Source organism: Garra rufa, chromosome 3, assembly GCF_049309525.1.
Source record: "Garra rufa chromosome 3, GarRuf1.0, whole genome shotgun sequence".
In the NCBI taxonomy this organism is placed as follows: domain Eukaryota; kingdom Metazoa; phylum Chordata; class Actinopteri; order Cypriniformes; family Cyprinidae; genus Garra; species Garra rufa.
This window is the reverse complement of record NC_133363.1, coordinates 60427801-60441972: the sequence shown is the minus strand read 5'-3', so window position 1 is coordinate 60441972 and position 14172 is coordinate 60427801. Positions and strand designations below refer to the sequence as shown.

General features: G+C 34.0%; 1 protein-coding gene across 1 annotated transcript in view; it reads left to right on the top strand.

Moving 5' to 3' along the window:
- Nucleotides 1–14172, top strand: part of LOC141331687 (proprotein convertase subtilisin/kexin type 6-like) — a 43200-nt gene that overhangs the window by 14980 nt on the left and 14048 nt on the right. The window contains exons 3-5 of the mRNA XM_073836723.1: nucleotides 335–445; nucleotides 7133–7276; nucleotides 8827–8903. Of these exons, the coding sequence (XP_073692824.1) occupies nucleotides 335–445; nucleotides 7133–7276; nucleotides 8827–8903 (332 nt within the window). The remainder of the gene's footprint in view (nucleotides 1–334; nucleotides 446–7132; nucleotides 7277–8826; nucleotides 8904–14172) is intronic.

Below are 14172 nucleotides of genomic sequence, written 5' to 3'. Positions count from 1 at the left end.
TGTATGATGATTCTCCGAATCATAAATTCTTGAGGTGTGCTACAAATTTTCTAAGTGGACAGACTTAAAATTGGTCTTGGGTTTATTAAGAAAATCTTTCAATATTTTGGGTGGTGTGACTATATTTTTTCCTGGATTAAGCATGTCTCAGACTACCATATTTCCATTTGTTTCTCCTCAAAATCCAATGCCTTTATAAGCCTCACGTAATGGAAAAGCTAGAGCATGACTAAATACAGGCCGCGTTTTTCACAGCCGGGTTTATGTGCATGAAAGTGAGCTGAAACTGTTTAGACTTTGATGTGAGTCAGTGTAACCTGGGCTCTTTGTGCAGGTTGACTGGGCGCAGCAGCAGGTGGTGAAGACGCGAGTCAAACGCCACGCCAGGAGCGACCCGAGCTACATCCACTTCAACGATCCCAAATGGTCCAACATGTGGTACATTGTTAGTAGATATTTCACACATTCATTCCTGTATTTATTCTGCTAATGAAGTTATTTAGCAAATGAATCGCTGTCAGTGACTCTTGGAGGAAGGGTCTACTGATTTGCGCTTCATTAAACCTGCTCGTTTGTGAAGCTCCTGTTGTTTTATTTGTTTTATAGCAGGGCTGTTTCCATTGCCCTTGCCTCATAAAAACCGAACTCTGTGAAAGCAGTGTATGTGCACCAGTTTGTTTCCCTAACAAGCTTGATGCTATTGAATTACAAATGAATTTATATTGTAGGTTCAGTGATGTTGAGAGGAAATTAACGAACAATAACGCTAACACTGACATCCTTCAGGCCAAATTACAGTCATAAGCATCATTTTACATAGTTGTTCAAGCATCAAGAATTCCCTCAACAGGACAGTGTTATTTAGAAAACAAGCTCTGTGACCAACCACAGTTTATGATTCTTCAAGAAAATCTTCATAAATGAACACAACTTTCATGACTTCTAAAGCCTAAATTCAATCATCAGAAGTAAGAAGCTAAAGTTGGGTTATAAACAAACTACTCCACGGTTGCATGACTTTGACATCACCAGACAACTGCTTCTGAAATCTCTTTCAAAAAATGTTCAAAAAATAAGTTCTTTGATTTGTAAAAAAGTAATTGCAACTGTTCTGATTTTTATATCACCTTGCGATTCTGAGTTTATATCTCCCAATTCAGACTTTCTCAGAATTCAGAGAAAAAAATTGTGAGATATAAACTCAGAACTATGAGAAGCTCATAATTGAGATATAAACTCAGAATTGAGAAGTAAATTCAGAATTGAGATGTAAACTCAGAATTGAGATGTAAACTTAGAATTGAGATGTAAACTCAGAATTAAGATGTGTAAACTTAGGAATGAGATGTCAATTCAGAATTGCAAGATATAAACTCAAAATTTTGTGAGATATAAACTCAGAATTAAAAAAAATTACAGTGGGGATATCAATTTAGAATTGTGAGTTATCAATTTATAATTATGAGATGTCAACTCAGAATTGCAAGATATAAACTCTGAATCGTGAGATATAAGCTTAGAATTATGAGATGAACTCAGAATTAAGATGTAAACTCAGAATTGCGAGATATAAACTGAATCATGAGATATAAGCTTAGAATTATGAGATAAACTCAGAATTGAGATGTAAATTCAGAATTGACATGTAAACTCAGAATCGAGAGATATAAGCTTAGAATTATGAGATAAACTCAGAATTGAGATATAAACTCGAAATTGTCATGAGATATAAACTTAGAATTATGAGATAAACTCAGAATTAAGATATAAACTCAGAATTGCGAGATATAAACTCTGAATCATGAGATATAAACTTAGAATTATGAGATAAACTCAGAATTGAGATGTAAATTCAGAATTGAAATGTAAACTCAGAATTGAGATGTAAATTCAGAATTGAAATGTAAACTCAGAATTTAGATATAAACTCAGAATTGAAATGTAAACTCAGAATTGAGATGCAAATTCAGAATTGAAATGTAAACTCAGAATTTAGATATAAACTCAGAATTGAGATGTAAATTCAGAATTGAAATGTAAACTCAGAATTTAGATGTAAACTCAGAATTTAGATGTAAACTCAGAATTGAAATATAAACTCAGAACTGAAATGTAAACTCAGAATTGAGATGTAAACTCAGAATTGAGATGTAAACTCAGAATTGAAATGTAAACTCAGAATTGAAATGTAAACTCAGAATTAAGATGCAAATTCAGAATTGAGATGTAAATTCAGAATTGAGATGTAAACTCAGAATTGAGATGTAAACTCAGAATTGAAATGTAAACTCAGAATTGAGATGTAAACTCAGAATTAAGATGCAAATTCAGAATTGAGATGTAAATTCAGAATTGAGATGTACACTCAGAATTGAGATGTAAATTCAGAATTGAAATGTAAATTCAGAATTGAAATGTAAACTCAGAATTGAGATGTAAACTCAGAATTGAGATGTAAACTCAGAATTGAAATGTAAACTCAGAATTGAAATGTAAACTCAGAATTAAGATGCAAATTCAGAATTGAGATGTAAATTCAGAATTGAGATGTACACTCAGAATTGAAATGTAAACTCAGAATTGAAATGTAAACTCAGAGTTGAGATGCAAATTCAGAATTGAAATGTAAACTCAGAATTTAGATATAAACTCAGAATTTAGATATAAACTCAGAATTTAGATGTAAACTCAGAATTTAGATATAAACTCAGAATTGAGATGTAAACTCAGAATTGAGATGTAAATTCAGAATTGAGATGTCAACTCAGAACTGAGATGTAAACTCTGAATCGTGAGATATAAGCTTAGAATTATGAGATAAACTCAGAATTGAGATGTAAACTCAGAATTGCGAAATATAAAATCAGAATTGCGAGATATAAACTCTGAATCGTGAGATATAAACTTAGAATTATGAGAAACTCAGAATTGAGATGTTGACTCAGAATTGTGAGATATAAATTCAAAATTGCGAGATATAATCACAGAATTGAGATGTAAACTCAGAATTGAGACGTAAATTCAGAATTGAGATGTAAATTCAGAATTGCGAGATATAAACTCAGAATTTTTAAAAAAATTACAGTTGGGATATAAATTTAGAATTACAAGATATAAACTCAAAATTGTAAGATATAAATTTATAATTATGAGATGTCAACTTAGAACTGAGATATAAACTCAGAATTGCGAGATATAAACTCTGAATCATGAGATATAAACTTAGAATTATGAGATAAACTCAGAATTGCGAGATATAAACTGAATCATGAGATATAAACTTAGAATTATGAGATTAACTCAGAATTAAGATGTAAAATCAGAATTGTGAGATATAAACTCAAAATTGTGAGATATAAATTTATAATTATGAGATGTCAACTCAGAACTGAGATGTAAACTCTGAATCGTGAGATATAAGCTTAGAATTATGAGATAAACTCAGAATTGAGATGTAAACTCAGAATTGCGAAACATAAAATCAGAATTGCGAGATATAAACTCTGAATCGTGAGATATAAACTTAGAATTATGAGAAACTCAGAATTGTGAGATATAAATTCAAAATTGCGAGATATAATCTCAGAATTGCGAGATATAAACTCTGAATCATGAGATATAAACTTAGAATTATGAGATTCAATTCAACTCAAGTTTATTTGTATAGTGCTTTTCACAATACAAATCGTTGCAAAGCAGCTGTACAAAAAATGTAGGCTACTACAATATATTTAGTGGCTTATTAGTGGTGACTACTGTATGTTAAGTTGATGTACATATGGTATAAATATTAAAAACGGTAATGGTGTAATCAAAAACACCACTGATGAACACTAATAGTTATGATTATATGTTGCAATCAAACTTGTAGAAAAATTGTGTAGTGCTGTATGTTGTTTCAAGGCTGGCATCATCGGCGGTCCTCTGGGGGGTTGGCATCATCTCTTCTTGGGTATTCTGAATCCAGACTGAATCTTGTGTAATTCCTAGTTACCAGGGGATGGAAATTTTGGACTACCTGTAGCTTATTTATTGAAGAAGCTGGACAACCACCTAGTAGTGCATTACAATAGTCCAGTCTAGACGTCATGAATGCATGAACTAACTTTTCTGCATCAGAGACAGGTAACATGTTCCGTAGCTTAGCAATGTTTCTAAGATGGAAGAATGCTGTTTTTGTAACATGAGAAATATGATTTTTAAAAGACAGGTTGCTGTCTAATATAACACCCAGATTTTTGACTGTAGAGGAAATAAGAGTACATCCGTCTAGTTGCAAATTGCAGTTTAAGAGATTCCGTGTACTGTTTTTTGGTCCAATAAGTAATATCTCGGTCTTATCTTTCACATTTTTAACACACTCTGTTAACTTTGCTAAGTTAGAAATTTCATCTGGTCTTGTTGAAACATATAGTTGAGTATCATCAGCATAACAATGGAAACTAATCCCATATTTCCTAATAATATTACCAAGGGGTAACATGTAAATTCAAAATAGCAGAGGACCTAGGACAGATCCTTGTGGCACTCCATACTTTACTGGTGATAACTGCGATGACTCCCCGTTTAAATAAACAAAGTGGTAGCAATCGGACAGGTATGATCTGAACCATCTTAAAGCCTGCCCTTGAATACCTGTATAGCTTTGTAATCGATCTATGAGTATGTCATGATCTATAGTGTCGAACGCAGCACTAAGATCAAGTAAAACTAGCAATGAGACGCAGCCTTGATCTGCCGCAAGTAGCAAGTCGTTTGTGATTTTTACAAGTGCAGTTTCTGTGCTATGATGGGGCCTGAAACTGAAATTCTTCAAAGAGATTATTATTTTGCAAGAATAAATGGACGATTAGAAATGGGTCTGTAATTTGCCAATTCACTAGGGTCTAGCTGTGGTTTCTTAATAAGAGGTTTAATAACCGCCAGTTTGAATGGTTTTGGGACATGACCTAGAGATAACGATGAGTTAACAATATTAAGAAGCTTATTATTACTTCTGCTACAGGTAACAACTCTTTTAGTAATTTAGTGGGTACAGGATCTAATAGGCATGTTGTTGGTTTAGATGTGGTGATAAGTTTATTTAATTTGTCCTGCTCTATAGTTGTAAAGCACAGCAGTTTTTCTTTGGGTGTAATGAATAATGCTGAAGTAGTATTTTATCAGTAAAGAAATTCATAAAGTCATTACCATTAAACTGTGCAGGAATATTTAGGTCAGGTGGTGTTTGGTTATTTGTTAATCTAGCCACTGTGCTAAATAAAAACCTTGGATTGTTTTTTTTTTTTTTTTTCTATGAGTTGGTGGATGTACTCGGCTCTAGCAGCTGGACATACTGTTTTTCCATGCAATTCTAAAAACTTCTAAGTTAGTTTTTCTCCATTTACGCTCAAGATTACAAGTTTTTTTTTTTAGAGAATGGGTATTTCTGTTGTACCATGGCACAGTATGTTTTTCTCTAACCATTTTTAGCTTGATGGGGGCAACAGCTTCTAATGTATTAGAGAAGATAGTGCCCATGTTACTAGTCATTTTGTCTAGTATGTCTGAGATACACTCAGAATTGAGATATAAACTCAGAATTGCGAGATATAAACTCTGAATCATGAGATATAAACTTAGAATTATGAGATAAACTCAGAATTGAGATGTAAACTCAGAATTGAGATGTAAACTCAGAATTGCGAGATATAAACTGTGGGATAAACTCAGAATTGATATAAAGTCAGAATTACAAGATATAAACTCAAATTATGAGCTAAACACAGAAATGAAATATGAACTCAGAATGGCGAGATATAACCTCCAAACTGTGAGATATAAACTCAGAATTATTAGAACTAAACTCACATTTGAAATATACAGTAAACTCAAAATTATGAGAGATACACATAATTGATTCAAACAGAATAATGAGATATAAACTCAAAATTGCGAGACATAAACTCTACAGTTCTTCTTCTACAGTTTTCATACTGTAAAAGTAATAAAAGTGATAAACTGATAATAGTGCTACTCTGTAAAAGTCCACCAGTGAGTAGATGAGTTAAAGTGTTTAAATGTACACACAGCCTCCTGAATTCTTCCTTTTCCCGTTACTTGTCTTAATTCTGTGCTTCTGGTTTACTGAGAGCAAACAGGTTGAAAAATGAGAAGAAAATCTGTGAATCTGTTCTGATTCAGTGAATCGACTCAAACTCAGATTCAGCGATTTGTTTATGCCATATTTTAAATTGCATCTGCTGTATGATGATCGCAGAAACCAAAATGGGGGTTAAATGATTCATAAAATAAGAAAGCACAGGCAGAACGGTCTGTTTACTGAATATAAATCTTTTGTGAGCTTTCCAAGTCAAGTCCTAAAAGGACAAATAAACACACATACACACTTTCAGGCAAAAACAGCTTCATGAATTCACTCTATAATGATTGTTTATGTTTGCGCTGCTTCTTGAAATGCTTCTGCTCCTATTTCAACAAGCTTCACATTGATTACTGATTGAAGAGTCGTCTTGATCCCTGAAAAAAATATGTTGCTCTTTTTATTTTTTTTATTTTTTCCTCCCAAAGTGTCTTTGAAGAACTGTAGACCTTGTCAGTTTTATGCAAATCCTTTTGTTCTCCATATATCAGTATCAAACACTATACGATTAATGGTTAATCCATTAGAGCTGATGTTTTCAGACATTATTAAGGCATATTCTGTGTTTATTTGCACTCGTATGATTAATATTCCGGCACAAAGGAATCTGAGACTGTTTTCAATCCGTCCTCTGAAGTTGACTTCACACTGGGACGTCTTTGTTGATCGTGTCCTCAAAGACGGCGTTGAAAAGAATCACAAATGAGACCCTCAAGGACACGCAAACCTCTGCCGCTGAATAAACATGAATCGTCCCGTTTAATTTACAGGTTCACGTGGTCTAGTTGTGAAATATTTCCTCACAGACAGATTAAGTCATAGGGTTACTGAAGTAATAAGGACTTGTGTTTCTGGAGAGCCGAGAATATCGTTACGGCCCGACTGTCTTCCAGTGTTTCCTGTTTTCAAAGTCAAATGCGTGTGCCTGAAAGTGATTGCAAGTGAAGGTACGTTCAGCATTGATGTTGATGACGACTTACTGTTTTCCAGCACTGTAGTGATAAAAACAGCCGCTGCCGTTCAGAAATGAATATCCTTGCGGCCTGGCAGAGAGGCTACACCGGTCGAAATGTAGTCGTCACCATCTTGGACGACGGTATTGAGAGGAACCATCCGGATCTGGCACAGAATTATGTAAGATTATGTTGAGCTCCTGTTACAGATCATGTAATATAGCTGTAAATGCATCTTATTGTTATGGATTATTTTAGTATCATTAATATTTTTGACCCTGGACCACAAAACTAGTCTTAAGTAGCACGGGTGTACTTGTAGCAATAGCCAAAAATATATTGCATGGGTCAAAATGATTGATTTTTCTTTTATACCAAAAATCATTAGGATATTAAGTAAAGATCGTGTTCCATGAAGATATTTAGTAAATTTTCTAGCGTAAATATATTGAAATGTAATTTTTGATTAGTGATATGCATGGCTAAGAACTTTTATTTGGACAACTTTAAAGGCGATTTTCTGAATATTTTGATTTTTTTTTTTCATCCTCATATTCCAGATTTTCAAATAGTTGTATCTCTGCCAAACGTTATTTTGACAAACTATGCATTAATGGAAAGCTTATTTATTCAGCTTTCAAATTATTTAATAAATCTCAGTGTCATAAAATTGACCCTTATGACTGGTTTTGTGGCCAAGGGTCACATTTATTGATATTTTTATTGATTTTTTTAAATTTCAGTGGTAACACTTTACAATAAGGTTCATTAGTTAAACATTAGTTAATGTATTAACTAACATGAACTAACCATGAGCAATACATTTGTTACTGTATTTACTAATCTTTATTAACATTAGTTAACGGAAATACAATTGTTCATTGTTTGTTCATGTTAGTTCACACTGCGTTAACTAATGTTAACAAAATTTTAATAATGGATTAGTAAATGTTGAAATTAATATTAACAAAGGTTAATAAATGCTGTATAAGTGCAGTTCATTATTAGTTCATGTTAACTAATGTGGTTAACTAATGTTAACTAAGGAACAGTTTTAGTTTAATTATTATAAGTTTTAAGTTTAGTTATTTTAATACTCAAAAATAAATTTAACAAAGATTTTCTTGAGGCTATAATTTAACAAAATTATTAAAACTTAATATAAAACAAATATTAGTTTAAGGTTTAAAACTAAATTTAACTTTTTCTATTTAATTTTTTCATGCTCCGTTTTAATGGTTGAGTTAAAAAATATAAATAAAAAAGCATGTCTAATGAATTAAAATCATCATGAAATGTACACAATTTAACAGCAATTTATTAAAAGTTTACTTAAACTTTCATTTTTAAGGCCCTTTGAAATTCAGTTCTATTTTTAGCAAATTATTTATGTGTTTTCTATTAATTTTCATTAGATTTTAATAATAAAAATTATGTCTAATTAATTGATTTTCATAAACCAAATTATGCTATTTTATTTCTGTATTGTTTTTAAATTATATACTAGTGTTTACATACATATATGTGTGTATTTCTATACATAATAAATACACACAGTACACACACATACATAGTATGCAAACATAAACTTTTATTTTAAATCGATTAATCGTTTTGTAGCTCTAAACTTGACACAGAATTAATTATAATATCATTGCTTAGCATGGAAGTGAAGAAACAAAAATATTTATTTAATTCTTAACTATTCAGTGTGTTTTGTCCATCATTTAGGACCAGCTGGCGAGCTACGATGTGAATGGAAACGACTACGACCCGACCCCACGATACGACTCCAGCAATGAAAACAAGTGAGTCCCGATGTCCTCAAAAACTTCACTTGTGTTAAAAACACCTTGTTTGTTGCTGAGTGATCATGCGGTGGGTAAGTGAAAGCAGTCACATCCTGTGAGCAGTGAGATTATTTTATAAACCCGGTGAGATTTCATAATGATCTTGTGTGGAAGAAAGTGAGTTCTGAACATCTCAGTGTTATTTTTGATCTGTAAAGGTGCAGATATGCTTAATTTCTGTGCAAGCGGCTGCAGCGGATGTTGGCTTCACAGAGTCTCACCTGCAAGCTGAAATAGCTTGAAGATTGATTTGAATTTTGAAGGTCATAAGCAATGTGTAGTTTAAACTTTAAAGTTTGTTAGGTGTATCAGTCTTGCTATGGGTGTTCTGGGTAGTTGTTAACAGTGAGTACGTTTACATGGACAACAATACTCCGATTTTAACGCGATTAAGACAATACTCTGATTAAGAAGCAACCATGTAAACTGATATTTTTGATTAATTTAATCCGACTAAAGTCATAATCGGAGTAAACACAAATCGAATTAAGACAGGTGGAGTATTCCTATTTTAGTCGCATTATGGAAGACATGTACACACCTTAATCACACTATTCCCCTTGCGTAGGACTTTTCACCAGAGGATACACACTAATGCTGCGTTCCAGACAGGTTTTTGAGCTCGTAAATCACGTCTTCAAACCACGACTCAGGACTTTGTAGCACTTTCACGGGTAGAAGTTTGGAAAAACACGGGTTTCCTGGAACGCGGCATAACGCTCTCAGTTGGTTGCACGTGCATATGCTTTGGTTTCATTTTTATTTATTATTTTTTTTGCTACAACATGGGATTAATCAATGCTCATTGCTGATAAATAGTTTGTCTGTTATCATAATTTATAGTTTTATGGAAACGTATTTAACATTCAACCCGTTCTTTTTCATTAGTAGGCTATTATTTGTGATTTTAATTTTGTGAACGGGATTTCCGCTATTGGAACGTCTTAGGATGCTTAGGATGCTTTTCACTTTTACGAATTCATGATCTTTTGCTTACATATAGGCTACACCTATCAATTTTAAGATTAAAACAAATTCTTAAAAGATGGATTTGTTATTTTTAATTAAACAGCATAACAACAATCAAATAAAACTAGCTTATATAGCATTTATTAACAAAAACTAATAAGACGAGGCATGGACTCCATCACATGCTGTGTTAGGTATATGCCGACTAAACCATTTATTACAGGGCGCGCAATCAAATTAATTAATAAAAAATAAATAAATAAAAGAAAGCCTCCAAGGCGTAATGTGACGTAAACGGCAAAGATAACAGGGTTTTCAAAATGAAAACAAACAAAAAAAGTCAAACTAAACTGGCTTTCGGTGACTGTGCTTGCGTGTGATTTTTTTCCTAAAAACTGTCTGGCTCTGAAACGCTCGCTGTATGGAGCAGACGCTTTGGAGCAGCACAGCATGCACAAAAATGTGTTGCATATGTCCAGAGCCACTTCATGCTTTTGTCAAATTAAAACCGAAACATCCAAAAGTCTATAACGAAGATGAACTGATAGCGTCGCGTGTTAATGATGCGTGTCATTAACCGATCTATGTACTATAACATGTAAAACGGGAACATGAAAGGAATATTCTAAAAGCAACTCATGTAAACAGCTTAATCATATTATTGTCTTATTCAGAATAAGGTCATTAATTAGATTACTGATGTCCATGTAAACGTAGTCAGTGTTAAAGGGATAGTTCACCCAAAAATGAAAATTTGTTGTTTATCTGCTTACCCCCAGGACATCCAAGATGTAGGTGACTTTGTTTCTTCAGCCAAACACAAACAAAGATTTTTAACAAAAACCGGTGCAGTCTGTCAGCCAAATAATGGAAGTGAATGGGCACCAGACCTTTAAAAATAAACAAAAACATGCACAGACAAATCCAAATTACACCCTGTGGCTCGTGACGATACACTGATGTCCTAAGACATGAAACGATCGAAACTGATCAGTATTTATATAATTTTTTACCTTTGATACACAGCCACGTCCATCTGTCATGAGCATGAGCTTTTCATCCAGTTCGTTACACGTGAACGCGCTCTGGCGTAGAATACGCAAACGCCGTAAGGGGAAATCGGTGAAAAGTCCCTGATGAGTTTGCGCAAGCAAACATAATCTTTTAGCTTTAAATCGGTTTGAACAATCAGGATAAGTGCAAGTAATTACCATTTTGAATAGCCGCTATACCCACAATCTCTGTGCACTGTGTAAACAATGAGTGTCCTATACACGCGACAGATCGCTTCCGGTGTTTGCGTATTCTACGCCAGAGCATGTACACATAACATGCATGATGCTAAACTCGTGCTCAGGACAGATGGACGTGGCTGTGTATCAAAGGTAAAAAATGATATAAATACTGTACAGTTTCTCACAAAAACCGATCGTTTCATGTCTTAGGACATCAATGTATCGTCACGAGCCGCAGGGTGTAATTTGGATTTGTCTGTACATGTTTTTTTTTTTTACTTTTAAAGGTCTGGTGCCCATCCACTCACATTATTTGGCTGACAGACTGCACCGGTTTTCGTTAAAAATCTTTGTTTGTGTTTGGCTGAAGAAACAAAGTCACCTACATCTTGGATGCCCTGGGTGTAAGCAGATAAACATCAAATTTTCATTTTTGGGTGAACTATCCCTTTAAAGGGGTGATACACTGAGAAACCAAAATTCCTTTGATATTTTGACATATAAGAGTACTAAAAAAACATCCGTTTGAGCTCGCAAAACTCTCTCGTTTGTCTAAAAACAGCTTATATTGAAGCCAATCTGCCAAAATGACAGGTTGTGGAATGTGACACTTTATGATGTAATAGTGTGGCTATACACCACCTATGCAGAAGAAGATCAACAAATAACGAGAGAGGTGAATGCAAGTCTACGCAGAAACCAAACGATAAAGATGTCTCCAAATACGACAACATAGGCTCATTGAAAAAACGTGCCTCTACACTGTAAACAAAATCTGTAGAAATTACAGTATTACTGGCAGCTGGTTGCCAGTAACTTACTGTAGATTTTAATTTATGCTATTTACTGGCAACAGTTTGTTCAAAGTTAATTGAACATTAAACATTAACAAGTCTTTATCTTTACAGAATAAAACTAAAATAACAGCCTCATGCAAAGCATTCTGGGAAACAAAATCTGAAGAAAAAAAACAGAAAAAGGTTGATGAAGGTTTCTGGTTCCCAGAATGCTTTGCAGTAGGTTGTTATTTTATAGTTTTATTCTGTAAAGACAAAGACTTGTTAATGTTTAATGTTCATTTAACTTTGAACAAACTGTTGCCAGTAAATAACATAAATTAAAAATCTACAGTAAGTTACTGGCAACCAGCTGCAGAACTACAGCAAATTTTTTTACAGTGTACATTTCTGCAAAACTTAAAAAACATACCTATATGTACGAATCACTGCAGTTTTCAGTTGATGGCTTCTTATTGAAAATGAAATTTTATTAATCTATGTCAGTGCACCTTTTCCTTACCTTCCTTTTGTTGGAGAAATGATCCAACTGAATGGCCCAATGTGAAATACCCTGACATCTACAACTATTTGTGTCCTTAAACACTCGTTTTTTTTAGATTGACAGCTTATAAAAATGAAGTTCTGTGTTTTTTTAGCTTGTTTACTGTACACCTTGTCTCATAAAAAAAAAAAAAAACACAGAATAATGTCTAAAAGCTGCTATAAGTCAGAAATCGGTCGCTAGTGCGTCTCTTGAGATCGGGGAGTGAGGTTTACCTGCACAGCACCTACTAGCTGGCCTCCGTTACACGGGCGTGGCCTAAATGCACTCCGTCTCTATACCAGCAAAAACCATATACTGTAAAAAATATAGATGTAGTGTCTGTGACGTCACCTGTAGTTTTCTAAAGAATGTTTTTGAAGCTCATAGTGGGCGGGAGTCGGCCATCGCCATCTTGGAATCGCGTCATCACTCCCGAATAATTGAAAATGGGCAAAGAGGCGGGATGTGGGTGGAGCTGGTTGCAGAAACCACGCCCACCAAGTGTGACCGTGGTGACAGCATGGCAATCCCCCTGTCACTCAAGTGGCCACGCCCTTAATTATGCAGAACTTTACGGCTTAATATAACTTAACCGGATGAGTTATAAAAAAATTCACCCCCCTCCAGTTGACAGAAAGGGCAAAATTAGCTATATAGACCAAAACCACTTTTTGTACCAGGCTGTAAAAAAAATTTTCTGCTGTAAAGTAGGGCATTTTAACATGAGGGGTCTATAGGATTGACTCCCTTTTAGAGCTTGTCTCTAGCGGCCAGTCGATAAATTGCAGTTTATCTCAGAGAGAGCAGGAGGTTGCCGCTTGCAAAAAACAAAAACGTATAAAGTCAGTCATCTGATAGTACTGTGCATAATAAATGCGTGTTTATTAATTACACAGACGGGGAGCAAGGCCCGATAAAAATAATGGCATAGATGGTCTCATGGTGCCTTTGTGTGCTATCACAAACTTTTTAAGTCCCACTTGAGATTATGAGCTCGACAACTTCAAGCGGACGACTTCACATTGCTTTCATATGCAATTTTTAACTACCACATTCCAATTTACGATCATTCTTGTAGCATGTGAAGACAGCATAAGTTAAAACGAGCAGAAACAATGGTAGTTTTAGCAGTTTTAGTCTTACAGAGTGCCAAGAAGCGCTTTCAGAAAGGCAATTTGGAAAACAAACGCATGACGCTTACTTTGTTGTTTGCACACAGTGCATTGGTTTTGATCAAAGAGTGTTCAGAGAGACTGTTTATGATTTATTGGGATTATAAAAAAAATGAGTGGCTGGATTTTTTAAGGGGAGACACTGCAGGCAAAAACTGTTTTTTTTTTTCATGCACCTGTTAAGTTTGAGATTTTTTTTTTTTGGTGTTTCATAAAGTGGTTTTTTTTTTCAGACTAGTGGAAATAAAACACCCAAAAGACACTGTTAAGTGTTTCTTTTATAGCGCTTGATCTATTTGTGTCAATAGATTCCAATTACAATACATATTTTTAAAGGCTGTTTTCTCAAAATGAGTTTTCTCTTCTACACTGAGCCATAAATCTTCACTTCAGTAGCACTTATGCACATCAAACTTTACATTTTTGTTCCTGTCTATATTCTGAAGGTTTTTACTGAGGGATTTGTTCATATACTGTATATAATTTGCTTGATATTATACAACATTTTATTCCCCTCAAAATTGTAAA